Genomic DNA, 27,188 nt, shown 5'->3' with positions numbered 1-27,188 from the left:
CGAATCTTTGCTGATATTGTGTCGGGTCGCCTTGATGATGACCACGCATCGGACACGTCGGCTGCGGAAGGACAAAGCTTGGACTCTGAGACGGAGTGGAATGCTGCTGGGAATCAACCGGTTTTATCAACACTGCGGCAGCGTTCGCGTTACCCTCGAATTAACATTCTAACATTCCTCAGCCCCCATGTTACACAGCATTGACCTTCCCGAATACGATACTACGGAAACCCCCTTTACGAGGTCTTTCCTGCCTAGAAAGCGGCATTCTGCCTGGCCGAGCCTCGTGTTGATGAAGGGATGGAGAGTTAAGAGTTAGTTAGTCAAAACCTTTTCCGTCAAGCCAAACTTTCAAACTTTCCGGAGTCCAGACCCTGCAAGGCCAGGTTCAGTCCCCCTTCCAGATTGATCTGCCATTGGTGCACCATTCACAGAAATCATGGAAGGGCCTCTTGGGGTTAATTCCTGGGGAAAGGGAACTTTCCGGCGAGCGTGCGCTGATGAACCGTTCTGCCAATTGTCCATGGACTTTTAGGGGGCAAGTTCTCTTCTATTGGTTTCTTGCTGCCAAAATGGCTTCCTTCTATCTCGCCATGAACTTGGCTGCTATTTCGAGAGTCCGGACAAAGAAAGAGCTCCATGCATCAATCATCACTGATCAGATGGCTGGAAAACAGAAAGTCACGAGGCCGTTCGTGACTTGGCAGGCTGTGGCATACGAGGTGTCTGTCCGGCCGTGCTGAAATCTTGATTTTGGAAGAAGTCCACTCTCTGCATTTCCGATTTCGTGATCGATACGAGAAATGCATCCTTATCTCGATGGATGACTCTTCATCACTTTGGCCGTGAAGTAGCCCTTCGTGCATTATTTCGCGTAAGGTATCACCGAAAAGCTTCCACGTTCTTGCGCCAACCGCGGTCAGCGCAAGGGAGTCATTCTTCCTTAGGTCAACTTAATCACATCGCCCATGCGGAACAGAAAGGGAGCCGTGCCCAAATCTCCCGCCCCGCTTCGAACAGGCGGCCACGATTCGAGATCAAAGATCGCACTGGGAAACTTCGATTTCGCGACAAATTTCAACCCACGCTGATGACAGACAGACAAGACGCTCCTCACAAAACGACAAAGCTGCGTTCACTGCAATTTTGGGCTCATCGGCAAATACTTTTCAGATATCCTGAATCCGGCGGTGGGATCCCCATTTGCATTAGACATGTGATACATCGTGCTGTTCCACATGACGAATCACGGTCTAGCAGTTTCAAGGTCCTTGACATCTCCCCCCGTATAGGTATGCCGGTAGTGGTTGAAAAGATCTCCGTCCTTGGACGGATTTGTAACGCGCAGAATGCCGAATAATCCTGATGCTGTCGTCGTGTCGGTATTTTGAGAGTGACCTTGCGGTAAGGAGTAGCAAGGCTTCCAGCATATCGGAGAAATATTCATTCTCTCGGATCGCAATGTGGTCGGCCAAAGCCACAAAATGCCAGTATTCCGTCTTCTGCTGCTTTATCGTGTTGATTGCCAGTCTCGCGAAGCAAGAGCAAGAGTTTCGGTGTTGCTCCTTGTCGGCCAGACTGACGCAAGGTTTTGGTCTGGATCAGTCATTCATGAAAGACGTTAAGCATGGAATGAAGCATCATCTCTGCAGATGACACCCGGTTCGGGCACAAAAGTGAGTTCCAGCCACCTTGGGTCTATAGTGTGGAGCCCATGAGATTTCCATGTTGTCGGCTAGCAGTCTGAAGATCTCGACATTGGCCCATATCCGGCGATGATGCGATCTCTTATCAACTCCCTTACCAAGGCCATTGCGCTTTGGTGACGGTGTCACCCGCAGCAGGCTCTGGTCAAATCAGGGCACGTTTTGCCAGCTGGGAGCTTCAGAATCAGTGGAAGCAAGCCGCTCCTTGTCATATGGGCTCCATTGGCGTTGTTTTTCTGTCGAGGACCTTGACGCTGGCTGTCATGAACCGGTCTTCCTTTTGCCCTTAAGCTTACTCATGGCTAATGTCGTCTTCTCGCCGACCCTCGTGTCGACGACTACGCCGTGTCCTCGGGTACGGACGAAAGCCTTCCTTATCCACGACCAACCGCCAAAGAGCGGGGTCCTCCCGACCGAGCCGTACGTTCTCTTTCAAATTACTAAGTCGTCGTCCATGGACTTGGAGTAAAATGATGCCATCAACCTAGGTAGAGATGTTCGTCTTCCCCCGCATCACGCGGCCGGCAGTGCGATCTCCTACTCATAGGCTACTACCCCGCATAAGTACTTGGGTATTTATATCAATTAGTCCAGGTATCTCACATCGAGATAGAAACATAGTCAGCCCAGCTACTATCACTTTCCGCGGAAAGCCAACGAGTCACGATCAATTTTTGACCCTTCCCCCTGTTCCTTGTCCTTGTCCTTGTCCCCAAAGAACCGAGAGCGAGAACGAGAGGAGAGATGATTTACGAACTCCGTATCTATACCACCATCCCGGGCCGGTTGCCGAATCTGCTTGCTCGATTCGAGAACCATACGCTCAGGATCTGGGAGAAACATGGGATCAGGCAATTGGGATTCTGGTAAGTATGTTCGTTTGTATAGATAGCTTATCCAGGAAGACTTGGCCTACTTTCGCATCCACGAAAGGAGCCCCTCAGGAAGGACGGGGGAGTTTTGCACACAATTGAACAACATCACCTGGAGAGTTGTTTATTCTGGGGACTAAAGACACTCTGAAAACACACTACTTTATTCCGCGTTTCTGCTCGTGGAACCAAGAACCTAGGCTAAGAATTTTGTCTGTGCTCCGCTTTGATTTTTCCAGGACGACGCTCGTGGGCCCCGACGCCAACGACCTGACCTATATGCTGGCATGGGAATCCCTAGCTGAGCGCGAGCAGAAGTGGAACGCCTTCTTTAGCGACCCCGAGTGGATCCAAGCCAGGGCCGACAGCGAGAAGGACGGGGCCATCAACGCCAAGGTGGCGAGCAGCTTTCTGGTCCCGACGAAGTTCTCGGCAATCCAGTGATCATATTCGAATGATTAGCCAGAGGCAAGACGGTCGGCCGGGGCAAGGAGGAAGAGGGGAGGAATAGGATAGCTTCGTTCTTCGGCGTTGCCGTCCTCTCACCATCCGAGTTCATGGTAGCTCAGAACCACGGGCCTTCAAATCTATACACACGTCGTCTTTTTGTGGTCTCGTCACATCGCCACATCGTCAAATCTGACACGCCTACCATACATCACGTCAACGATCCCGTAAATATACCATTTTCCTTGTCTTGCCCTCTAATGATCCGCCCCTCTCTTGGATCCGGCTCGATAAGGAGGTGGCGAGGAACACTAGGGTCTTTGTTGGAATTCTAGCCTATGATCCAAAAAGATATGCTAAAAAAAAACTGGAAACAACGACAGGAAGACAGCATATAATCTGGTTCCCGGAAAGACGGCAGAGGTGTGCTGGGTTTCCTAACTGTTGCCTATCTCCTCTCCAATCCCCTGTGAACAAAAGCAGGGTCTGAATAGAGTATTTCATTGAGGTCCTGCCCGGCGCCTCCCCCTTCTTCCCCCTTTTCTCCCCCTCCAGCCTTATTCACTAATTTGCCCGCCATAAAAGGAGCACATACTGTAACAGAGCTCTTCAGGGTTCGGCATGCACGTGAAACAACGCACAGGGGCCTGTCAGGCAGGTCGGTGATCGAGAACGCCTTTCTGGTCGGAGCTTGCAAAGCAACACCATCACAAACACCATCCAAAAGAGGCGGCGGCTAGGGTAATGAGTGCCTAGCACAGTAGAGGCGTGAAGGAGCTGAAAAGAAAACAGAGAATGCTTCGGAACAGATAGACTGTATCAAAACCATGCAATACTCGCAACAAACTGTAAAGAATGGCACACGGCCAGCACTGTAGCCTGTTCAGCACCAGCGCAATTGCTCTTCAATATCCCTTCTTCTGTCTCCTGTTGCTCTCCTTATCCTCGTTGTTCCATGGCCACCTAGCCCTTTTTACCTTTAGCGCTCACAGTCACAGCCAAATGTTAGCTTTTTTTTTTGCTTTGATATGTGACCAACCAAATCGTTCCCACGCTAACCTAGCACAGCCACTTTGCCTTTGTTACAATACGTACGATCATGACGGGCTCTTTCCTCATATTTTCTGTGATTCTCCATCACAGCTCGTCGTGGCGCACAGTCATCTTTTCCACGGCGTCTTTCACGTCCCTGGGCCAGTACGTTTGTATGCCTCCACCACCCCACTTTATCGAGGGAAGGTCTTTTCTTTTCTCCCAGATCGCAGAGGACGGAAGTTGGTCTCTCAATCGCTCACTAACTGCATCCACCTCGTCCATGATTCTCATCAGGTTGCCTCCCATGACGCCGCGCATCTCTTCTGACGTCCAGCCCCTAGAGAGAAGCTCTGCGACCTGCCCCTAGGTCAGCGGAGGCGCGAGGGGGGGGGCAATATGATGAATGGAGAAACTTACTATATTTGGGTATTTGCTGGCGTCTTCCAGACCGTCTACCGAGATGTACATCCCGTCAAAGTCGGAGGCTATGCCAACACGATTCTTACCTACAATGCCTGCAATATGCTCGATGTGGTCGGCGACGCGGGAGACGTTGGCGCCAGGATTCGGGCCGATAAAGGGTGGGAAGAATATCGATTGGATCACGCCGTCTTTCTTTCCCGGACCGTCGCCAATGAGTCGGAGTATGTCATCGGGGACATTTCGTGGATGATCCCATAGGGCACGAGCGCCTGCGTGAGTCCAGACTACCGGTGCCTCGGAAAGCGCAATAGCCTGTCTCATGGTCGCATCCGATGTGTGCGAAAGGTCCACCAAAATGCCAACACGGTTCAGTTCTCTAACGAGCTCCTTTCCAAGCTGTGTTAAAGCGTTGCCCTCGTGGACCGGGTCTATGGGGCCTCCAGGGCCGGCGGACGAAGCGAACGCGCTGTGGCAGGTGTGCGTCAGTGTCAGATAGCGGACTCCAAGTTGTGCGAACAGACGAAGAGCGCCCAGTGAGTTGCCCAGCAAATGTGTGCCTTCCATGCCAATGAGCGACGCGATCTTGCCGGCTTTGAACGCGCTCCAGACTTCGGTGGACGATCTGGCATACTGGAGGTGCTCGGGGTGCCGCGCAATCATGTTCTGTATGATATCGAGCATCTCCATCGAGTCTCGTAGGTGGTTCGTCGGCGTGTTGAAGTCGGATCCAGGATCTTCCCCAGTCACGTCGTAACAGGGTGCCCAAACGGTCCAGAAAGCTCCTCCCAAACGGCCCTGTCTCATTCTCGGAATATCGACATGGCCAGGAAACGAGCTGTTCAGCTGCGGGATGGCGTCTAGTGGCCGTCGGTCTGGATTTGGGCAGTCAGAAACTCTTGCAAGAAACAGACATCGACAGGCAATTACTCAAGCTTCTGATGATCTGTGGCAGATCAATGTGCGTGTCTAGAAGAGGACTTTCTTCCATCAGCTCGATGGCTTGGTCGAGGAAACTGCTGCTGCCGCTACATCCTCCAAAGGAAGTCAGGAGTTGGATGACCAACAGAGGAGCGAGATGCATCTTAGCTGTTGTGTATTTGCAACAAAGAGGAAAAGGTCGAGATAGCCACCGACAGTTCGATACTCAAGGTACGAGCAGGACATTAAAAACACCGGCTCTGCTTCAATATAACCTGCCAGATATCGGTCACATTTCCGTCGACCTTCTCTTCGGCTCCTTTCCCGCTTGGGGTGTGCTATTGGTAATTGGCGGACCATCACGGAGTAGGCCGTGGCACATAGACGGCGTGACCAATCGTCCTCGGCGTTCAAGCGGGCGGGACGCGGGGCTCATTGTGATGATCCTCTTAACTATTACGTGCCTAGGTAGTGGGAAATTCCTATGACTCAGTCCTGAGAATCTTAGGCGACTGTGCTGTTGAAGTTCTGTGAAATCTCTATGCAGCCGATATATGGCTGGGGAATTTCTATCTTCTATATTATCAGGTGATTGAGGTTTTGTGTTTATAACTTCTCTTTTGTGGGCGCGTGATGATTCATCTTTTTTTTTTGAGGATCGTCAAGCCAGATTCGTACCGTTCAAGTATAACAGTCAAGCAGGCACTCAATCCTGGGTTGCTTCGAGCTCGGCCTTATTTAGTATTCTGGCTAGTACCTTTTATCGCTCACACTTCTGACCTTCGAAGAGCTCCAACTGATGTCGCTTACGAACCTCGTTCAAATCGTAAATGTCCCGCCAACTCTCCAGTCCGGTTGATCACGTCGACTTGTTACCAGCCGGCGGGTACTACATCTCAACGACTATATAGGTTAGCTATGCTTAGCTTCATCGAGTCAGGAACCTAACCAAGCGTGTCATGAATGCCTTGTTCGTGCTGTTCTCGTTGGCGCTTACGTCTGGCGGCCGTGTACTGTTGTCGAGAAGTCAGCGAGAATTTTCTCACACTACCACGGTGCGAATTCATACCTCGTGTAGATTCCGTGGTTCGTATTTGGCTGGATTGGCCTCCGAGGTACAGGCTGGCATGACCTTGAATTCCACATCAGTGTCGGCCCACTCGAAAAGACCACGCACTTTTCCCTTACCGGAACCGAAGCATCCATGTTGAAACTGAAGAAGAATGGAATGGAGTAGCGTTCCACTCCCGAGGTGTTGCGAACGCGGTGGATAGTAGATACGAATTTGTCGTTTGAGATTCTTTGTAAGAAGTCTCCCACGTTGACAACAAAGGTCCCCCGAATTGGCTTGGCTGGGATATAGATCCCGTTTTTGTTAAGGATCTCCAGGCCACCCACCATGTCCTGGTTCAGGATGGTAAAAGCTGTTGGATGTTAACCCCTGCAGTATCATATACTAGGGAGACACTGATAGGAGAATATCTCGTACTTTCAAAATCGCTATGCGCACCAAGGCCGTCTAGGTCTTGTGACCCAGGAACTCTGGGCGGATAGTATTGAAGAATGATTGAGACGAAAGGTGCCGTGACAATAGGATCAAAATAGTTCTCGTCGGCCCCAAGTCCCAGGGCAAATGATCGGAGTAGCACACGAGCAAGTCTCAGGAGTGAAGCTTGATATTTCAAGAGTGTGGTCTTGAACTCTGGGAATTGAGCTGGCCATTGATTGTGTATCCCAATGCATTGCTCGCGTTGCTCTGGGGTAAGGGAAGGCGGCTGCGGATCGTTGTCAGGCTCGTAGCTGTAGAGAAATGATCCCTTCTTCACTATCAAGGGAAGATCAGTGTTTCATCGTACGTCTAACTAGGGTGAAACTAATCTCACCTGCCTCCCCGTCCGGGGTTTTGGTGTAATGAATCTCGTATCCTCGCAATGTCGGGGACTTGTAAACGTCCTGCTCCTTCTTCACAGCAAGGGGCTGGGCGTGATATTTGCGGGAAAGTTCAAACACCTTGTCAATCAACTCTTGTGGTATCCGGTGGTTTTTGATGTACATGAAGCCAACAGTCTTGCACACATTTGCAATCTCCTCGGCTGCAAGTAGACGCTCCTCGTACTTATCACTGAAGATACCGCCAATATCGACTAGTGGGATTTCGTCGAATGTTTCGACGGCTTCCTCACCACGAAGAATCTTTCGCCTGTTGTTCAGCGTCCCGTCGCGAAAGAAGTATTCATATTGCGGCTCCAGCTGAGAGCTTGTCGTTACGGTGGTCGACATTGGTGCCGCTATTTCTGATTTAGGATTGCGAGTATCTTATCGTTGCTGAATATTATTTGGTGTTGCTTGATTTTTCCTCGTACAAACACTGAGATATATGTAGAGGCGATAAAGGGTATATCCGACTGACAACGGACATTCGCGGTTCGGGAGACGGGGCTGGCAAAGAGGGAAATAGAGAATAACGACAAGAGTTCCTAGTGACCCACCTAGTGATGGTATTCTCGGGGTTTTTAGAACGAGTTGCACCCTCGACTTAACCAGAACAACTGAGAACCCTGGAACTCGTGTATCACAACAAGCGACACGTCCGACAGCCCTCCAGATCCCTAAAGCTTCACTTAGTTAGCCCCGTGTTGGAGCCAGCGGCCACATCCGCCCACGAGATAACGAGCCGAGCTGCGGAGATGATGGGCATCTCCCTGATAGAACGAACAAGGTCCGCAATCATCCACGTTTTCCCGCTGGAACGTCATTCATTAGCGCACCATCCTCGCGGTACAATGGTCTTGATCTCTGCCCGGACAGTGTGCTTGTTTGGACTGCAACTCATTCGGCAGTACGGTTTTGTGCGAGAGCAGCAGTGCTTAGGTCGAGTTTAGGTGGTGGTGAGGGAGACGGACCCAGGGAAATGGAGTGCGCTTCGCTCAATGTTAACAAACTTCTTGAACGCCAGCATGGAGTCGATAACAGCGGACTGGAATCGTTGTCTTTTGGCACCTACGTGAGAGACGAGGGCCATAATAGCAAAAACTTTCTGCTCGCAAAAACAGCGAACTTGCTCTCAGCCTGATAATTAACTGCTTTTTCTCGTGTGGAGCCTGGCTGTCACCACGTCACTGCACTCCACTGTACGTCTTCAACGATCTACAGTATATAGCCAAACGATATTCCCAGATCACAATTCCACTCTGCCTTCTATTACCAGCAGCACCCTATTGTCGCCAACGGCCCAGAACGCCGCTGGACATGTGTGGTCGAGTTGCCTAGCTTTGCAACGGATCACTAGAGTTAGCTGACAGTGTAGCTAGGAGGGGTTGCTCCATATGGAACAACCCCTGTCTCTTGGGCTGCGCCCGGTTACAGTGCACAGGTTTCATTTTTTTCTCCCCCCTTTCAAAATTGAAGCCGCCCCTGCGGTCCCTCCACAGAGTCCTTGATTCTTTTCTGCAGGGCAGATCAGATATCAAACAACCATTGTTACCTGCCCTGAAAAATATCCAAGCTGGGGGACGTCTTGACGGATTTCCACCCATCCAATTCTCCCATGAATGTTTGTCATTCCCCGTGCCCGCTTCTTTCAGCCACTGTCTCCGCTTATTTTGATGCACTTTTTGAATGCATCAAATTTTGTGGAGCCCAGCGTCTCAATCAAAGACTCGCTGGGGCTGCAGCGCATGCTAGGTGCATGGCCAGGCTGGCAAGAATTTGCCAATGAAAATGATCTCGAAACTCCACCGACAGTCGCAACCTGGGGCTGGGCGAATTGTCTTCAACTTGACTGAACTGCCTACATAAGTATGCCCCTCTTGACCGCCGGGACGTGGAATCATCTGCGAATTTGCACCATGGCACAAGGATTCCGTCTTCGACAAGGTCAACAACCCCTGACAATCCGCGTCGCCCGTCGAATCAGATCCGTCTTGGTACTCCAAGTCAGACCTTTTGGGGAACACTAAAAGTGTGCAGGATTTTTTTAGTATACCCAATATGCCGTAGCCTCCCGGGCCAAACGCCATCCAGCGACGTTGTTGGCTGATCAGGATGCGGCGACGTGCCCTCCGCAGGTGCTCGCTCACAGTGGCAGTGGGCTAATCGACCCACCTTTGGAACGCGAATCCAATAGTGGAGAATGAGAGACTTGAGAGCATTGTACCTATGGTGTATACAGAGAACTGATGCTATGCAATACTGTTCTGTGGGAATTTGATTGAAAATTCTTTGTAGGGCTATATTTACAATACCTTTGCATGTGTGCTCTGTCCATTCCTTCCCATTTCGCTAGACTACACGTGAACTTCTACTCTAGTCTCGCCGACAGAATTGTACATACTCCGTAGTAATTTTTTCTGTCTAGTCACACGCCCACATCTACCATGGTGTTTGTAGGAAGCAGTTGCAATATTCACCATTGAGAAATTTCATTCTATCACTTTCACATCGTTTGGGGCGCATGTATTCTTTTTACCGCTAGAGCTGTTTGTTCTTGCATCTGGTCACCCCTACCGTCAAGCTGTGAACGGGTTCGAGTCGAAGGAAAGTGCATTGCTCAATAGAAAAGTGACGAAAAATGCGCCCTAAAGCTGCGAAATCGATTGATCGGTGTGCCAGTGCGCAGGACGGTCAGGGATCGTTTATATCATGGTCCTGCTCGTGGTCTGAAATGGGCTCAGCCTGTTGTTCTCCTACCTCTTCATCTTAAGGTATACATTGTCTTGCGTCCGATAGAACGCCATTCCATAGATACCGGATCAATCTCTTCTTTCAATAGAGCGGTGGAGAGCGGTGTTCGATCCCAAAATTGAATGCATCCCCTTGAGTTCATCAATTTTCAATTTCAATACACCGCGACCGACAAAGTTGAGGCCGGTAGCCTAATAGCTTCGATTCACTGTTGAGAAACACTGATGTTGAGTCATTTAGAATGAAAAAGTGTCATCCAAACAAGGACTATAGTCAAGCGCGCGAACTGCCTGATGCCCAAGGTAAGCATGGCCATCGGAATTGTGACGTTGGAGGAGAGATGGCGAGCTATTAGAATGAGGCTGACCAAATCCAAGCCACTGGACAAAGCCATGAAATCGTTCTTCCTAGGCGAGAAAGGCAAAAGGGTCAAAGTACCGCGGAGAGACCGCGATGTACACACTGTATATTGTCACGGAAAGGCTGCGACAGTGTCAAACCCGTGTGTGGCAGGTGTCAGAGACGTCCAGAGCGTTGCAACTATCCTAAGGGCATACCCTCAAGGAGTGGTTTAGTGGATCTTGGGATGTCGAAGAGATCTGAACAAAATTTGCCGCAGGGCATATCTGATGAGAAGACAAAAGATGCTGGCATATCCGCCGACGGGCCGCCAGGGAATAACATGACCAGAGCACACTTGACGACTCAGGATCGTGAGGTTCAAGGAGGACCCGTCCCAGCATACCAAGTATGGGGGCAAGACGGACGACAACCCACGATGACTGTGATCTTGACGCAGCAATTTTCAGTCGATGAACAGGTCCCGGAAAATCTGCCGCCCGAAATGCAGCGTCTTGAACAGACCCGAATGAGAGTCCTCGAGACCACCAGAGCGTACCTGGGCACCAACTTCCAGTTACGAGTTAATACGCAAGAGCGACGAGGCGACGTCAGCGAATCGCAGGTGTGTCAATCCCAGGGCCGAACCGGCGTAGAAGGTAGTAGCACGCAAGTTCCGCAAAAGTCCGACCCCAAGTCAAGGACGAGGGAGAACGAGGCTGGGACCAACGACGACGGTGTCCTCCGAGATTGGCTTGCCCCAGAGGCTCTTTGATGCAAAGACCGGCAATGGTCGAGCTGCACTTTCGATGCGACTTGGCCTGGTATCGATACAGGGTGGAAGTGCGCTGAAAAACACGATAAAGCCAAAAAGAGAATGTGTGTCATTGGGACTCGGGAGTGATGCAATTGTTGATGGAAGGGGCAATCAGCTTGAGATTCCAGGTCGCGTTAGTGAACTCAAGCAGACCCAAGCGGACCCGTCTGGGTGAGGAGGGCCTGGCCACGAACCAATATCATTATCCATCAGAAGTTGCCCCGATTTCTGACCTCACCAGATTCCGCCTCCCTTTTTATAGTTGACCATATGCCGTTTCAATTGGCCTTGTGATTAAATCATCCTCAAAGTATGTCAATACGATCCTGTTCTCGATATTCCAGCTAGTTAGAAGCAGCAGGAAATTTGCTGATGATGTCTTCCTCCGTGAGAATAGTATCTCCTCCAGTAACCAAGTCCTTCGTAGGAATGAGTCGCATCAGAACACTCTTGGCCCCTGTGCTTTGAACTGCAAAGAAGCTGTTGACGTTGCTCCTGGTTGAATTCCAGCAGCGATCCAAGAGCCGTCGAATTCATTTGAGGTTGCCACGTCCGGGTCCGGATAATACCAGGCCGCAATGGCGATGATGAGGTACACAATCTATACGTCCGAATCAGCACTCAGAGTCCACCAAAAGCCCAAGGAGGGCCTCGACGGGGCCCGAACTCACCACCAACAACGTCCCCTCAAGGTAGTTGCTTTCTTTATCCCTCAGGAAGTTCCCAACCACTAGAATCGACAATACGAGTAGAGCAATCATGAAGATCTCGAAATTCAAGTCCATTGGTTTCCCAAGGGCCCAGCCCACGATGACAACAAGCGGACCATTGAACAGTGCTGTTTGAATGCTCGGGCCCAGGCAGTGGTACAAGGCAAAATTCATCTGCCCGTCCCAAGCTTCGTCAACTGCGGTCAGGTGCTCGGCCGCTTTTTCAACCAACGGAAGCAGTATAAGGCCGAGAAATTGATCAGGCACACCGGAATGCACGATAGTTTCGATCTGCTCGACAAGGAAGATGGCAAGGAGGGTAATGAACGTCAAAGAGGCGACTATTGCAACGACGCATTCAGAAAATGTCAACTTCTCCTTTGCCATGTCGTGCGCCCGATCTGCATCATTAATCTCATCTGCCTCGAGTATCTCGTCGAAAATGCTATGCTGACTGCGTGCATTGAAGACGATGTAGACGGCGAAGGCGATCATGAGGATAATGCTGGTCGCTTGGCTCATTTTCAGCACATCGTATTGCAATTTGTGTTCTGTGAAGCCACTCTGTGGGCGTGTCTCGCCTTTTAGCGCAGAATAGAACGCGCTTGGAATGAGGAGACCAAATCCAGCGACGAGAAGGAGACCAGAACCAACTTCAGAGACAACGGCATGGAAGGTTTGTGTCTGTCGACGAATGCCGCCGAAAAAGAAGCAGAGACCCAGACAAAGCAGAAGATTTGTAAGGATGGAGCCAAGGATAGCGGCCTGGATAACTGGGATCAAATTTCCTTCTTCTGCGGAGCTGTCATCGCCACCTTTTTCGGTGTTCTTGTGTTTTGCGATTAGAATCATGAACAGGACAATCTCCACGATACTGCCCAGGGCTGTCTCAATCAGGATTCCCGCTACTTTTGGCATCTTTCGCGCGAGCTCTTGGCCGGCGAAGCCTAAGAGGTTCGCTGCGGGGACCATGCCAATGTAGCTTGTTGCGAAGACCCATTTGTTCAATGTAGCCGAGTGATGGCCGGGAAGGTAGTGGAGGATTATGGCAACAGGAACAAAGGGCCATAGGATGTTGACCGCCATGGAGACCTGGGATGAGGAGCGCCATAAGATGCTCATGAAAGACCAAAAGTGGATACCGCTGCGGCCAGATTCTCCTTCGTGGTGAATTGTCAAAAGGCCACCAGGGCCACTGTGGTGAGAGTCATGGCTGCTGGTGTGAGGTTTTGAAGGCGAGTCTGTGGAGGGGAGGACTTGATGAATCAAGTCTGAGGGACCAGAAGCTTCGGAGCTCATTGCGGTCGATACCCAGGCACGACTTGAGGCCAATATATAGAAAGCCGCGAAGAGCTGAGTGTTCGGTTAACCTGAGTGGGAGGGAAATGGATCATTGACTGGCTATTCCTGTAGATGAAATTTGTCTTCCCCGAAATTGAGGTGCTTTAAATCCACGAGGTCAAGATGCAATCGAGGAAGCAGTAGAAAAGAAGGAAATTCAACTATTTGGCTTGGAGGAGGCTGGAAGCGGGGTTTGTGTCTTGGTTGTGCTCTTGGCCGGTCTTGGAACGTCAACATACCTCGTACTTTGTTGGCAGAGTGTGCAACCAACACCCAAAGGCGCAATTCAATGAGCAATGCTTCGCAGTCTACTGGTTAAGAGCTTGGCGATCAAAGAGCATAGAGGCCCCTAGACACCCGCAATACCCAGTTATCTGGCGAGCAGGCGATTCAACGAGCTGTTCAGCAGTCCAACAGCATGCTACATCGCCTGTGGCGTGGGTGTGAGTTTACAAGCTTTCCCAGCCACCGATAATGGATGACTACCCACTTCTTGTCCGCTCACCAAAACTGCTCTTAGCAATGCCGTGAAAAGCGCTGCGAATATTGTCGTTACCTCATGCTTGAATATCTCGAGTGTCATCGCATGCATTGCCATGTTGCTAGTCCACTCCAATGTGGCTACCAAAACTGCTGTCAAGTACTCATCTGTGAATCCTATAACAGTCAGGGACAAACCGCGTACGTCACTTTGCGGAATCATTTCGACAAGGCACTTCCTGGCTGAGGCGAGCGCGTTCTGTTGTCAATATCGGTGGACAAAAACGAATACTGTTCTTGAATGTTCGGCCCAAGCTGAGCATCTGTCGTGCTTGCCCACTTTGAGCCAGCTGGCCAGGGGCCCCTTGGTACCCCGTGGCATTATGTACTTCAGCTGCCTATCTAGCTGTGGACAGAAGGTTTCTGAGATCTAGAGCCCCCTGCAAAGACAAGAAACATGTTAGAAATTAACTTTTCATCCTTCCCATCGCAGCCCCAGGTTGAATTAGGTTGAATATTTTTCCTTTGACTCTCACGTCCAAACAATATCGAGAAAATATAGAAGGCGATATGGCATAGTAAACACCCTGTGCGTCTATACAAAGCTTTAGAGTTGGGCTTCGCGTACACTTGGTTTGCAGTCGGCCTGAGGCCTGATGGAATTCATTTCCGCTTAGGACTAAGAGATTTCTGAAGATTCCGGGATCCCTGGTCAGAATCACAAAAATGTACACGGCGCAAAAATTTTGCCACCAACAAGATTCGAACTTGTGATCTTCGCATGTAATTCAGACGAGGTTGTAGTCTTTGGCGTTACAAGTGCGACGCGTTACCCCTGCGCCATAGCGGCTTGGCGAGTATTTTTTTGTCAATTTTGACAAAAAAATTATATGAATTAAAAGTATGAAATGGGTGGAGACTAGCGGCGCCAAGCGCGTTGACGTCTTGGTTCTCGCTCCAGATTTCGAGTACTGGAACAATGAGTGCCACAGCGACCGCTGTGACACCAGTCGCCAGTTACACTTGTCTAGGCAAAATTGAGAACCCATTGCTATAAAAAGACCTAAACGAGCCAAAGCTGGCGAACGATGGGATGGGGATACCGATTATGAATAATACCGCTCTCGGTACCGTGTATAGATAGAGAACCCGGAGGTGCCAAGGCAGTCGTAAGGCTGAGAGCGGGCGGAAGGGCTGAGGACCGGAGACCACCAGAAGATCACCTCATAGTAAGCCTTTTCCATATTGGTTTTTAAAACTACATCTTCTAACACGTGCACAATCAGAGAAGTGCCCAAACATATCACCCAAGCTCCTGATCATCAAAGCCCACCGTGATCCTCTTCCCGGACGATCCGATACTCCCGAACTTTATGCCCCCCAATTTTCCTGTACTGTCCAAGCCGCTGTCTGGACTCGATAAAGTCTCAAAACGCCGACGAACACCCGTCGCCGTCTGAATCTCGCCGCTGCACAACGCCAACACAGAGTGTAAACGCTTGATGTATACGAAGCCCACAGGGAAACAACAAAGTGGAACCCTTTTGACCGTGGCGACGTTCGGCCCCAGCGGGCCTCGACAACTGGTTCCGTCTGTGAATGTGGGCTCGGTTGGAGGCTAGTATACGTTGTGCCTACTTCAAATTCTGAGAAAAGTGGGAGGATCATCTCCAACTCTTCCTCAGGTCTAGCAAGGTTGTACTTCATCCATAGATAAAGAAAGTTTGATGCTTTCAAGGCTTCAAGTTGTATGGGCTAGAAAGGATGTTAGAATTGGGATCTACTCTGGCCTAAAGGGACTACGAGTGCTTACATTGAGTTGAAAGTCATCTGTTCTCGGGAGCTCATGCCCGTTTGGGCTCTCTCGTTGATCAAGATCGTCTTGTCAACCTCATCCCGCATACGAGCAGTGTGGGACTTCGGTCCATAGGTGTCAAGATGCTGGTAGTAGAGCCACATGATGATACAGCTATTCAGGTCAGAATCTCCCTCTTATTGATGGCCTCCAATACTCACCTAGCCACAGTTGCACACATGCCAATCCACAGGAACACGGTAGCGGCAATGGCTCTACCGTTGTGCCGATAGATCAACGGAGGATTGATTTTCTCTTGAGCAATCTCTTCTGCGTCCTGTGTGTCGGCCGAGATCCAAGACTTGCCGGTTGCCACAATGACTGTGAAGGCGAGTGCATCGCCAATGGTACACAACGTCACAAAGACTGCACTGAGTCTCCATGACCATCGAATGTTCTTGGGCTCGTAGCGTTCAGGGAAGAAGAGATCGAAGAAGAACCCGGCCCCGAAGATGGTAGCAACCGCCACACCACAGAAAATATTGTATGAAGCAATACCGACGAAGTCGTCGTTGTGTACAGCTGCGGAAGAGTGTAAACTCTCAATCCTTGACTGTTGCTTGACATAGTCTGTCATTCCGGAAAGTCAGAAATGTTCTCAGCCGCAGTGGGGGACTCGAGATGCTCACCTGTCAAGGCAGCGGTGCCTATTGATTCCGATACAACCATGCATATCATGGCAACTTGGTAGATCACGAATTTGGTCCGTCGCATGTGGTAGTCTTTCTTCTTCCACATATAGTCGCTCCCGAACTTCCTCCAATGGATATCCTTCAAATCGAGACCCCATATGACTGGTGCCATGGCTGCTCAAGTGTGTCGATGACAGGTGCTTGGAATACCGTGTTCCAGTATTTGACGATCGAGTGTCCTTTTCGTTTCCAGCCTCGATGTTCTCGATCTCGGAAATTGTGTCAAGGCGGATTTTCTGTGCTGGATCAAAGGTATTTAAGAGGACAAGACCTTATAGAGACGGAAATCTGATAAGAAGAAGCGTGGGAGGGGAGGCCGGACGGGTGATTAAAGCGCCTCATGGCTGGTTACCAATCCACATAAGCGACAGTCATAGGGAAGATCAGCCAGACCGGAACAGCGCTTTCACCAACCCCCCTCTCGCCCCATCGAATCGTACGAAAGGATGGCAACGAGCCATATTGTTTTAGTACTCGGTACTCGTTCAGGCAAAGCAGCTTCGTCTTTCCGAAGAGTCCTTGAGGCCGAAATGTCCTAGAGAAGGGTCCGGGTGATCCGCCTACAGCGACAAGGGTGGGAGCTCCCTCGCGAACAAGAATGAAGCATTCGGTTTAGGTCAGCCTGATGCTTGCATGTCAGATGGTCCAGTTTGGTCCGTTGGTCCAGAGAAGTTATGCATTTGCCATCTTCCATAATTGGGGAGGGGCACTTTGCCCCGGCAAGAGTCAAGCAGCCAGTGAGCGCGTCATACCTAGCGGGGAGGCGGCTGGAGGTGGCTGGTCCACACTTACGAGAGCTGAGATGTTTTGGCACCGGTCCACGCAGACACAATGACGCACGAGGCATAAGGGCGCGGATTGTTCGGCTCACCAAGCTTTTGGTCATGGGGCGGAATGGGCGTCAAAGGGGCTCCACGGCGGCCAGCGCCTCACCCTATCCCTATTCTAGGGGCGATCACATACTCTTTCTTCCGTCGCACTGGTCACCATCCTTCTCTGATCCGGCGTTAACAAGTTAGTTCCCTTGTTACGGGTTACACAGTTCATAACCCATTCTCCATTGGAATGCATGAGACAGTCCTCTCCAGTTATCTCCCGCGGGGATTGAGGTCCCTTGGATCTACTCTATGTGCCCACGACGTTTGACTCACCGAGGAAGCTCGATAATCGAAACTCAAACATTGTTCATTCATGGATTGTTGCCCTGAACAAAAAGGAAAGGCCAGGTAGAAGAAGCCCCGCCATCCGTGAGCCTGTCCTTCCGGCCTAATTCGTTGAATAACAAGTACTTGTAGATGCCTCCCGATGGGCATGTCCTCTCTCTCAGATGACCAACCTCGGTGGCCGATCTGATCAGCCATTCAAAGACAATTTCCCTGATCTCTTCGAGTGTTTTTGATGGCTCGTGATATCTGTCCGCCCAGCCTATTCATTCCCCCCCCGGATCCTGGAAGGATTTGTGCAATCCGCGCATGTTTCAAGTTGCTTTCCTCTACTGCGACCAGCTTGATTCCTGCTCTGGGGTATTGAGAACTGGTGTCTTTACTCGTGTTTTGATATGTTCGCGGGGACTGTGAGGTACTTTTCCTGGCCCAAGTGGCAAGGTTCCGTAAGCTCATACGGCCCTCGAAGCACCCACGGAGTACACTCAAAATCCTCAGCCCAATCACAAAAAGCTCGCCACGGAGGGTGTCGAGTGAGCTGATGTTCTCTTATGACGGCTGTGTTTCAAGGCCTTATCTTGCTTATCAAAGATTCCAGCACTTCCAGCATAAAAGAGCTCATGCAGTTCACTCAAGAGCTTAAGCACCCCGCCACGGTGTGTGGCGCTTCTTCTTCTCCATATCTATTGCCAATGTCTCATGATGACTGAATGATATTACTGGGAAAGAATTGCCCTCCCACGTATTTTCTTGGGCAGGCCTTTTCGACTGTCCACATCAATGGTACATGTAGGTACCTTTCTCCTAACTCTCCGACTTTCTCCGAGTCCTCGTTCATGCCTGCACAACTGTTGTGAAGCTCGCCCTTAAGTCGTGTCAGTCTCTCTGCCTCTACACGCTCTAACTGCGACCATTGTGACCCCAAGCCCCGGATCCGTCGCAATGGCGTGTCCAAATGGTGGGGAGACCTAGCAATCCACATGCGGAGGAAGTAGGCTATGGCAGAAGAGGCTGCATCGAAGAAAAGCTAGCCAGACAACAGTCGCCGGCCCACACTGAAGATGCGATTCTCCGAAGGTGGGTGGACTGCGGATTTTCGAGTCCTCCACCGCCGAATGTTTCTTCGATGGCCAAAACGTACCAATCTAAGACCGAGAGGTCTCAGAAGGCATCGGCGTCGTCATCGTGTTGTCAAGAATATTCCTGTGATGAAGAACTTCAAGGCCGCTCACACACAATCATTCGGCACACTTAGACCTGTTAAAATCGCTAGCCCCATCTGTGAGACAAGATGCTCGTGGCATTGCCCTATTTTGTTGGATTACATGCTCTCCCCACCGCAGACAACTTCATGCACTTGGTTGGATATTGCCCACGTGTGTCTCTACTAGCCCATGGAGAGTGTGCCGACGTGTATGCCGCACTTGCCGTTCGCAATGCCGGCGTCTCTGGTCATATCTATTCTAGCATATAATGAAGTAGCGTGAACGGAGAGAAGGCGAGGCCGGTGGCGAAGGCCACGTTGAATGTTACGCATCGCCCGAGTGGGATGGAATCGTTGATAGAAGGATGAGCTTCAAGCTCTGGTGGAAGGGCCCTGATTTGTTCCGTTTGGTGGATTTTCTTTAGCGGAACGAGAGATCTTTGACGTCCATGACAACTGTTCTCAGTCGTGGTTCTTAGTAGCAGTATTGCAAAGACAATGATCCCTCTGCCATGGTGTAGTCATTGCTACAAACAATCCAGTATAACCCAGCCGTATATCCGCATGTCTCTCTGGCATTTGAAACAGGACATCAACACGATTTGCCGCCTAATTAATCTGTTGGGTGAAAGAGTCCGTCGATATGAAGCAGGGCTATGATCACGGTAGAGCGGAATTATGTCCTTCATCCTTGGCCGGATGTGTTGACGACGAGGAAAAACCGGCTGGGGCGTACAACTGAAAAGTACGGAGCAAGTATGCCTGCCTCGTTGGGTTCATACACTTCCTCGAAGGATGATATAATCAGGTTGAAGGTCGTGATGGTCTGTAACAAGAAACATGGTTTGTTGTGATAATGAACATGATTCGCCAGCAAGCTGGACGCATCAGCAAGGGATTAGAACAGATCCTGAATTCATCCCAGAGCGTGTAGAGCTTGATTTTCTTCAGCTGAACAAGACCCGACATTGCGAAATGCCAACTTCGTCCGGGCGAAGTTGTCGCCACAGCTCCGGAGACATAGAAACGTCGTTAATAGAAAGCTGACACCTCTGAGTAGATGCAGGCTGACTGGTGGTTCTGGTGTCTAGGGGTAGTTGGTCGTGAATCCCGCGCCGTTTCGGGGTCGTGATCTTATGTACAGTACTGTACTGGGTAGCCTGGCTCCTTTGATAAGACAACCACATTCGACCATGCACGCCAAGAGGTCTTTTAGCGCCTTGGCACTTGGTGCATTGCAAGTTGCACATATTGGCTCCGGAAAAGCTTCCTCTTGCGAACAGTCTCCATACGGAGTTAGTCGCCGCTTGGCGCTCCCCATGCCAAGCAAAATTTGGAGAAAAATTTGGATGTTAGGGTTGAATCTCGACTTTTGGATTAACAGGCCAACAGGCTTGGGAGAATAAGTGGCCGACACACACCTGATTATTGCATACAGCGCCGGTGCAGTCATGGGTACCAAGAAACGTAAGGGTATGTAGAATCGAGATTAGTTGAACCAGTGGCATTAGCTGACCTTGAGTAGAGTCGTCGGCTGCAACCGAACAGCCTCTGAAGAAAAGCAAGAAATCAAAGACCACCGACAAGAAGGATGCGTCCGAAACCGAGCTCAAGAATGCCGCTGCGATTGCTGAGCCCATCAAAGTCTTGAAAGTCACGTCCGATGACAAGCAAGAAACCCCCCCATCCGACAGTGTCGCTGCAAAGAAGTCAAAAAAATCCCGCAAACGAGCTTCCGACTTCATGAATGATGATGGGTCACTGGTGCCAGCAGACACTGCAGGTACAGCTGAGGGGGACAAACCTGCCGATAATATCGTCGAGCCAGTCAAGAAGTCAAAGAAGGAGAAGAAGGACAAGAAGGACAAGAACAGCATCAATGGCGAGACCCTCACTGCTGATGGCGTCAATGGCGTGATAGAGCATATCGGGGCGGAGAATCTCGAGACTGCAACCTCGCATAAACCCGTGTCCACTTCAATGCAGGCGGAGGCCGAACGGACCCTCGAGCATGAGCTTGAAGAGGAGTTTGGTGGCTTTGCCAGTGGGGACGACCAGGAGGCTGCTGCCGAGGTCGAGGCAGATGACAATGCCGCCGCTCTACTGGCTGGATTTGACAGTGACACCGAGGACAAGCAAGAAGACGAACGGTTCGACTTTGGAACAACGCCTCCTTTGCCCAAATCGAAGAAGACCCAAAAGAAGTTGGAGAAAGCCAAAGCAAAAGGCAATGACAATGGTCCCGGAACTGTCTATGTTGGCCGCATACCTCATGGATTCTACGAGAAGGAGATGAGGGCTTACTTTTCTCAATTTGGAGACATCACCCGACTGCGGCTGTCCCGAAACAAACGCACTGGCGCGTCGAAACACTTTGCCTTTATCGAATTCGCTTCCAACGAGGTCGCAAAGATCGTGGCGGAGACTATGGACAATTATCTGATGTTCGGTCACATTCTCAAGTGTAAATACGCCGAATCCGGTTCTTTACACCCTGATGTCTGGAAAGGCGCAAATAAGAAGTTCCGGAAGATCCCTCACGAGAAACTCGAACGGGAGCGTCTTGCCGCACCCAAGACGGAAGAGCAGTGGCAGAAAAAAATTGAGAAAGAGCAACGCAGACGGGACAAGAAGGCCAAGAAGATGAAAGAGATCGGGCTAGACATGCCGTCCTCAACTTTGACAACGCCTTCAACTGCCTTGAGCCAGAAGTTGGCCGCTGGGGAGGGACTGAAACAAATTGAGAATGAGCAGGATGCCCCTGCTCTGGCTATTCAGCCCGCAAGTGATCTGTCTGACGACAAAGTTGCCGTGGAAGAAGGCAAGAAGTCAAAGAAAGAAAAGAAAAAGAATAAAACCAAGAAAGGCAAGACAGACGAAGCTGGTATCGCCTTGAATCCCACGTTAGTGTCAGAGTCCACGGAGACGCCTGCTGAAGGTGAAGCCCACAGCACTGCTGCCGAAGGTGAGGGAGAGCCGCAAAGTGCGGAGGCAAAACCCACTATCAGTCCGACTGATACAGCAGATCAAAGTGCAACAACAACCTCAAACGACATGTTCAAGGCCGAGAGAAAGGCATTGAAGAAGGCAAAAAAGGCAGCCAAGAAGTCTAACGGTGTCGCTGAGTCTGGTGAGACCGTGCAAACGGCTGAAGAATCTGCTCGAGTTCCTGCGCCAGACGTAGCAGCAGATGCCAAAGCAGAGCTCGCAGCTGACTTCATCTCACTTGGTCAACTCGATGACAGCGAGGGCAATCCGAAGTCGGGTTCGAGCCCGGCTGATGGCAAGAAATTAAAACCTTGGAAGGTAAAGAAGCCCAAGAAGGAACGCAAGAATCTTGTCAAAGCTCGAGGGCCAAAATCTAAACTGGTCTCCACGAAGCCGAAGCCAGACCCCAACGCCACGGGTAAGATTCCGGGTCTTCCGCTTCTGGGCAAGGGCAAGTACGACAAAGCCACACGTTTGGCGCATAAGGAAATGAAGAAGAAGCTTCTTGCCGAACGTGCAGTCAGGGGCGGAAGAAGCCGTGGTGCAGCTGGAGCTCAGGATTAGGAGCCTCTAGAGCGCAACTCGTCGCAACCGGGTCTAATAATACCAGATCCGGGGGACAATGTTGTGCGTTGCCCTCGATGCCACTGGGAACTTGAAGAGGGAGAATGTCTACGCTGTGGCAAGTTCGTCGTAGTTCGATGCCGAGGATGATATTGATCACGGGTTCGACGGACCCATGCGCGAAAATGTGTTCAAGTATTACAATCAATAGCGGAATGTCCCTATGAACAGACGCGACAGACGAGGACAGGCACGGAATGCTCCAGACCCACAAACCAAACAAAAAGATCGTCAAACCATACAAGGTCAGGAAATGAGACTGAATACTCACTCATTCGAGCACGAAGGTCGAATGCCTCGTGTGACAGAGGCTAACGGGAAGCCACCACTGGAACAGGCACATCAAATGCCTCCTGCGAGATCGAGGCGTACTGTCAAGTCCGCGAAATGACAGCCATAACCTCCATCTCAGTATTCTCGAGGAACTAAAATTGTCTTTGATGATTGATCCTACTTCTCTAGCTCAAATCGATGGACGGTGTTGTTGGCGGTGGGACTTCATAATTGCAATGTATTTGGTGGATATCCGCCTCTGCCCAGGTACAATTGGTGTCAGGCCTAGGAGGCTACTCACGTCAGGAAGATGTTCACGGATGTTGACTCTAGCGACTGACCCCGTGGCTCTTTTGCGAGCTCCATCGCAGGGAAAATAAGCAAATGGTAATGGTTAGGATGGTGTTTACACTGATTGAATTCACTCTACGCTCTAGGTAGCGCGATGTCAACAGTCGCCTGGGGTACTGTTCCAAAAAATATCAGAGGCTTCCACGCTTGAATCACCGATGGTTTATTCTTCATCCTCATCTTCGTCGATATCCAGCACTTCCACCCCTTCTCTTACCATATCAACACCTCCTTCCTCCCTGCACAGCCCACGCCCTTCACATCCACCCAGCCCATCAAACACCGTCCCCAACATCTCGCAACACACCCACCGTACCGTTCTCGTGTGTAAACTCCCGGTATCTTCCCCTCCCGTCTTATCCTTGTTCTTGCCCGATCTTCCCACGTCGACAGTCGACGCCCCATCCGCAAGAGCCTGGAAAATGACAAACTGATCCTCTGCGAACTCATCGAGACAGCTCCCCCTCTCACACTCCCTGGTGAAGCTGCGCACCACGTGGCCCACTGCTTCCTCTACCATGCGGTGGCGTTCTGTTTCGTTTGTGACCTTCCGGCCTGGGCTGAGGTAGTCTCTCCCCAGAGCATAGCCCGCAGAGGTCTGTGCGACTAGCAGAATGTAGAGTCGGCGCTCGTCGCCCGAGTCCGCGGAGGAAGGGTGTAATTGGATGGGGATGGAGGGGGACGAGAACGGTGGTATCTTTCGCAGGGTGTTGACGAGCTTTGACTCGGCGAGCGAATGTGTCTTAGGGGAGCCAGCGAGGATTGTCATCGAGACGGATGTTATGGTGATCGGTCCGGGTGAAACTATGCGGAAGGGTGGGAGGGTGACGCCTTCACTCTCCTCGTCCTCCTCACCATCAGCTCTCCCTTTCTGCTTCTCTGGTCGGCGGTCGGCCTCCGATTTCCTCCTTGCGTTGTCGTCTTCCGGAGACTGTCTCGGATGGAACACGGAGATCTCGACCTCCCCTATTTCCAACGCACCCGTCGTCCACCCGCGCCCGAGGACTTGAATGTCGACTTTGGGCAGTCCGATGCGCTCGAACAAAGGGAGAAGCACCTGTTGCATGTATTCGCTCGACGGAGATTTCGGGACGTTCGTTCCGCCCCTTAGACGGATGCGGAAGGCCGGCGTCTCTGGCCTCTCCCTGCGACGGCGGAGCATCGAGAAGACAATATACGGGAAAATCGCCTGCCAGATGAGCCAGACGCTTCCGGGATTCTTCAGTTCGATCACTTCTGGCTCCCCACTTTCGTTTCCTTCCGTCTTGCTTCGTCTCGCATGTCGGTCCCCATATTTCTGTCGTGCAGGCTTGAATGTGAGGTCCTGACTACTCGCCTCTGCACCTTCAACCTCCGCACTGCACTCACGGGCCAACCACCTCAATGCCGCCAGGTGGCTCTCTTTTAGCCCACCGCCGGGTCTGTGCTTTGCAGCTGCAGCAGTCGCTGCCGTTCCATCAGTTGCCCTCCCGCTAGGGCTAGAGATTCCCCTCTTCCCACGTCCGCTCTTGCTCCCTCGACCGTTGTTGGTCTGCTTATAGAACGAATTCGCTCCTCGGCCGGCGCGAATATTGTAGATGCGAATAGGGGCCTCGCAGATGGCTGACAGTGAGAGAGCCACGCGGACAAGCTGGCCGCCACCTTCAAGGGTTGAGCCGTCGAGGGCGAGCATTTTGCAGTTCCCAAGGAGAAATTGCCAAGCCTGATTTAATGCTCCTCTGAGTGCTGGCACTGAGAAAATGGGGTTTAATAGTTAATTCATACGCATTGGTGTTTGTTGAAAGATCGAAAGCAGCAAGGCGTCCTTCGAAAAAAGTTGGCGCGTCTGTCACCATGCACTGCCCCCAACCCGGTGCTCAGCCTCATGGGTCTCATCCTGCCTTGCTAGAGTGAAACGAACCAAAGTGCCTGCGCATGCGTGAGGCTTACGGACAGTTATCGTGGATGTGCTGCTTTCCATTGGATCGGTTGCGAGTGCCTTGGTGTTCGCGATGATTGTTTACACTCGTCTCGGAGTCACAATGACTGTTCAGAAAGTTGGACTAGCCTAATAGGGCCTAAGCCGCCAAGTCTTGGCACTGCGTCAACCGGACACCCTCTTTTCAGTATTTCAACCCCTTCAAGCCCCTTGTCACTCCAAATAATAATAGATTTTCTCAAATGACCTCAAGTGGTTCGACACAGAAACCGACTGAGTCACTGACAGAACTATGCTGTTGTCGCCACGCCTGTCGCTTGTGCAAGCAGCGCATCGTGGGGCGGGAAAGGGTCGAGTATATGAGGGCAAGCTCAGGGGCTAGGAACTAACATGCTGTGTAAACGACCACATGAGAAAAGTGCTACCCAGTACAAGGTCTGAATATTCATTTCTCACATCAGGCGATAGTGAACAACTGGCTTGGATCGTCACTGCAAGCCGCCTGATCCAGCCTGCCCGCTGCATCTGCTACCAAGCACACCGCTCCAGCACCATTCTCCGGCTGGAGTCTCAAGCTGGTCTCCCCTACGGTAAAGGAGAAAAGCTGACTGTTGGTGACTTGGCCACTACCATCGGCTCTTCCCCCGCAACTGAACATGATCACCGTATCTCCAGCGGCCCTCCTAGGATCGAAATTCAGACATCCCTGTGTCAGGGTGCTAACTATCAGAGCGGAATTCGGCTGGTCATTGTGAATGCCCGCAGTGATGATGTCAAAGCTCTGGTTTGCGCCCCCGTCGCATGGCTGAAGCGTGATCGGTATCAGGTTCTCGCGGAAGTCGCCAGCCGTTGGGTCGATGAAGAGACAAAGACCAGAGGTAGACTTGAGCGAGACGGATGAAAAGGCGCGCGTAGCGGTGTTGTCACGAGGGTTTGCTTCTGCTGCAGCAGAGGGATTGAGGACACTGCCAGCACGAGAAACGGAGAGTATCGAAGCGGAGGCAGACGCGGTTGCTACCGTGCTCACAACGACAGGAGGTGGCGATGTGGTTGGGAATGGCGTCACCGAGGTTGAACTGGTAATCACAGAGGTGGTTAAGGCGGATACGGTCGAAGCTGGCACCGACTGAGTCACAACGGTAGGAGATGCAGCACCCACATCAGTGGTAACGACAGTACTCGGATCGCCGAATGTGAAGGACTGATTAGCATCAGCCGCATTGCAGGCAGCTATGTCGATCAGGGCTCCATTGACGGTCAGACAGTCTCCAGGTGCATTTTCGGGAGTCAAGGTAAGAGGGCCGGCACTGCCAGTGAAAGGGAAAAGCTGCGAGTTCGTCACAGTTCCACCTAATACAATGTGTCATTAGTGTCAGGCTCTCCCTGGCTTTGGGTTGCGAGACTTACTCCCATCGGCACGTCCACCGCAGGAAAACAGAATTACCTGGTTTCCAGCGGCGCGACGAGGATCGAAATTGAAGCAAGCTTGCGTCTGTGAGGCTCGGCAGTTAGACCAAGTTCCCCTCCATCTTCAGGCATGACGTTGACTTGCCAATGTGCTGACAATCAGCATGGCCCCTGGCTGATCGTTGTGCTTCTCAGTGGTGATGATATCCCATTGTTGCTCAATGCTACCGTCGCAAGAACCGACTTGTATCGGGGTCAAATTGGCACGAAAATCTCCAGACAACTCGTCGACGAAGAGGCATTGTCCATCTGAAGTCTAGTCACAAGGCTGATCAACATCACCCTCACAGTTGCTGGCGTCGACCAACATACCTTGATTGGAATAGACGAAAACGCCCTCGTGGCCGTATCGTCTCGCTGTTGGGCTTCCTCAAAGGTAGCCTGGTCCAGCGCCGTAACGGTGCGTTTCTCGACAATGGGATGGGCAACGCTGAACGACGCGCTTCCCAAGAATAAAGCACAAAGAAGGGAATTCATGACGCTATGCAAGGACGTAATATACAGCAGAATTCCGCAAAGTGTCTGCACCAGGCAAAAGAATGGAAGCCCGGTCAACAGGCGTGCGGTAAAGAATGGCGTCGAGAGAATCCAGCTCGAAGAAGACAATCAATCAACTAACACTCCCCCCCAAAAGACCTCCCTTACCATCGTATATATTATATATCACGCATCCTGCAATCTTGCAGAGTACCATTTCCCCACAGCCAAGATCTCATTTTCCGATCCTTGACGAAATCTGAAAAGTGCAAAGAGAGTTCTATCGTGTAACGATCTGGCGTTTGACGAGACGTTTGCCGCGGTAAGCATTTGGGGGCTGTCCGGCTTCAGGGGTTTGCCGTCCACTAGGAGACACGCCACAGTCTTTCGCTATTCACGTTTCAA

General features: G+C 51.1%; 9 protein-coding genes across 9 annotated transcripts; 3 read left to right on the top strand and 6 right to left on the bottom strand.

Moving 5' to 3' along the window:
* Nucleotides 1–2,450: 2,450 nt before the first annotated feature.
* A1O5_05561 (uncharacterized protein) lies at nt 2,451–3,022 on the top strand (the record flags this gene model as incomplete). The annotated part of the gene is made up of 2 exons (XM_007746160.1): nt 2,451–2,572; nt 2,818–3,022. The coding sequence occupies 2 exons, from the start codon at nt 2,451–2,453 to the stop codon at nt 3,020–3,022; spliced, it is 327 nt and encodes a 108-aa protein (XP_007744350.1).
* Nucleotides 3,023–4,162: 1,140 nt separating this feature from the next.
* On the bottom strand, nt 4,163–5,564 carry A1O5_05560 (uncharacterized protein; the record flags this gene model as incomplete). The annotated part of the gene is made up of 3 exons (XM_007746159.1): nt 4,163–4,417; nt 4,478–5,355; nt 5,411–5,564. The coding sequence occupies 3 exons, from the start codon at nt 5,562–5,564 to the stop codon at nt 4,163–4,165; spliced, it is 1,287 nt and encodes a 428-aa protein (XP_007744349.1).
* An 884-nt stretch (nt 5,565–6,448) lies between these two features.
* On the bottom strand, nt 6,449–7,681 carry A1O5_05559 (uncharacterized protein; the record flags this gene model as incomplete). Its single annotated transcript, XM_007746158.1, has 3 exons — nt 6,449–6,825; nt 6,891–7,226; nt 7,285–7,681. The coding sequence occupies 3 exons, from the start codon at nt 7,679–7,681 to the stop codon at nt 6,449–6,451; spliced, it is 1,110 nt and encodes a 369-aa protein (XP_007744348.1).
* A 3,181-nt stretch (nt 7,682–10,862) lies between these two features.
* On the top strand, nt 10,863–11,198 carry A1O5_05558 (uncharacterized protein; the record flags this gene model as incomplete). The annotated part of the gene is made up of 1 exon (XM_007746157.1): nt 10,863–11,198. The coding sequence occupies one exon, from the start codon at nt 10,863–10,865 to the stop codon at nt 11,196–11,198; it is 336 nt and encodes a 111-aa protein (XP_007744347.1).
* Nucleotides 11,199–11,679: 481 nt separating this feature from the next.
* Nucleotides 11,680–13,249, bottom strand: A1O5_05557 (Ca2+:H+ antiporter; the record flags this gene model as incomplete). The annotated part of the gene is made up of 2 exons (XM_007746156.1): nt 11,680–11,841; nt 11,912–13,249. The coding sequence occupies 2 exons, from the start codon at nt 13,247–13,249 to the stop codon at nt 11,680–11,682; spliced, it is 1,500 nt and encodes a 499-aa protein (XP_007744346.1).
* Nucleotides 13,250–15,580: 2,331 nt separating this feature from the next.
* On the bottom strand, nt 15,581–16,430 carry A1O5_05555 (uncharacterized protein; the record flags this gene model as incomplete). Its single annotated transcript, XM_007746155.1, has 3 exons — nt 15,581–15,740; nt 15,788–16,196; nt 16,256–16,430. The coding sequence occupies 3 exons, from the start codon at nt 16,428–16,430 to the stop codon at nt 15,581–15,583; spliced, it is 744 nt and encodes a 247-aa protein (XP_007744345.1).
* A 3,706-nt stretch (nt 16,431–20,136) lies between these two features.
* A1O5_05554 (uncharacterized protein) lies at nt 20,137–22,237 on the top strand (the record flags this gene model as incomplete). Its single annotated transcript, XM_007746154.1, has 2 exons — nt 20,137–20,158; nt 20,211–22,237. The coding sequence occupies 2 exons, from the start codon at nt 20,137–20,139 to the stop codon at nt 22,235–22,237; spliced, it is 2,049 nt and encodes a 682-aa protein (XP_007744344.1).
* An 847-nt stretch (nt 22,238–23,084) lies between these two features.
* Nucleotides 23,085–24,593, bottom strand: A1O5_05553 (uncharacterized protein; the record flags this gene model as incomplete). The annotated part of the gene is made up of 1 exon (XM_007746153.1): nt 23,085–24,593. The coding sequence occupies one exon, from the start codon at nt 24,591–24,593 to the stop codon at nt 23,085–23,087; it is 1,509 nt and encodes a 502-aa protein (XP_007744343.1).
* Nucleotides 24,594–25,296: 703 nt separating this feature from the next.
* A1O5_05552 (uncharacterized protein) lies at nt 25,297–26,783 on the bottom strand (the record flags this gene model as incomplete). The annotated part of the gene is made up of 4 exons (XM_007746152.1): nt 25,297–26,189; nt 26,247–26,339; nt 26,388–26,562; nt 26,619–26,783. 4 exons carry the CDS (start codon nt 26,781–26,783, stop codon nt 25,297–25,299), a joined length of 1,326 nt encoding a protein of 441 aa, XP_007744342.1.
* Nucleotides 26,784–27,188: the final 405 nt, after the last annotated feature.

The sequence above is a fragment of the Cladophialophora psammophila genome, assembly GCF_000585535.1.
Source record: "Cladophialophora psammophila CBS 110553 chromosome Unknown aczJe-supercont1.7, whole genome shotgun sequence".
Lineage (NCBI taxonomy): Eukaryota > Fungi > Ascomycota > Eurotiomycetes > Chaetothyriales > Herpotrichiellaceae > Cladophialophora > Cladophialophora psammophila.
This window is presented reverse-complemented; position numbering and strand designations above follow the sequence as displayed.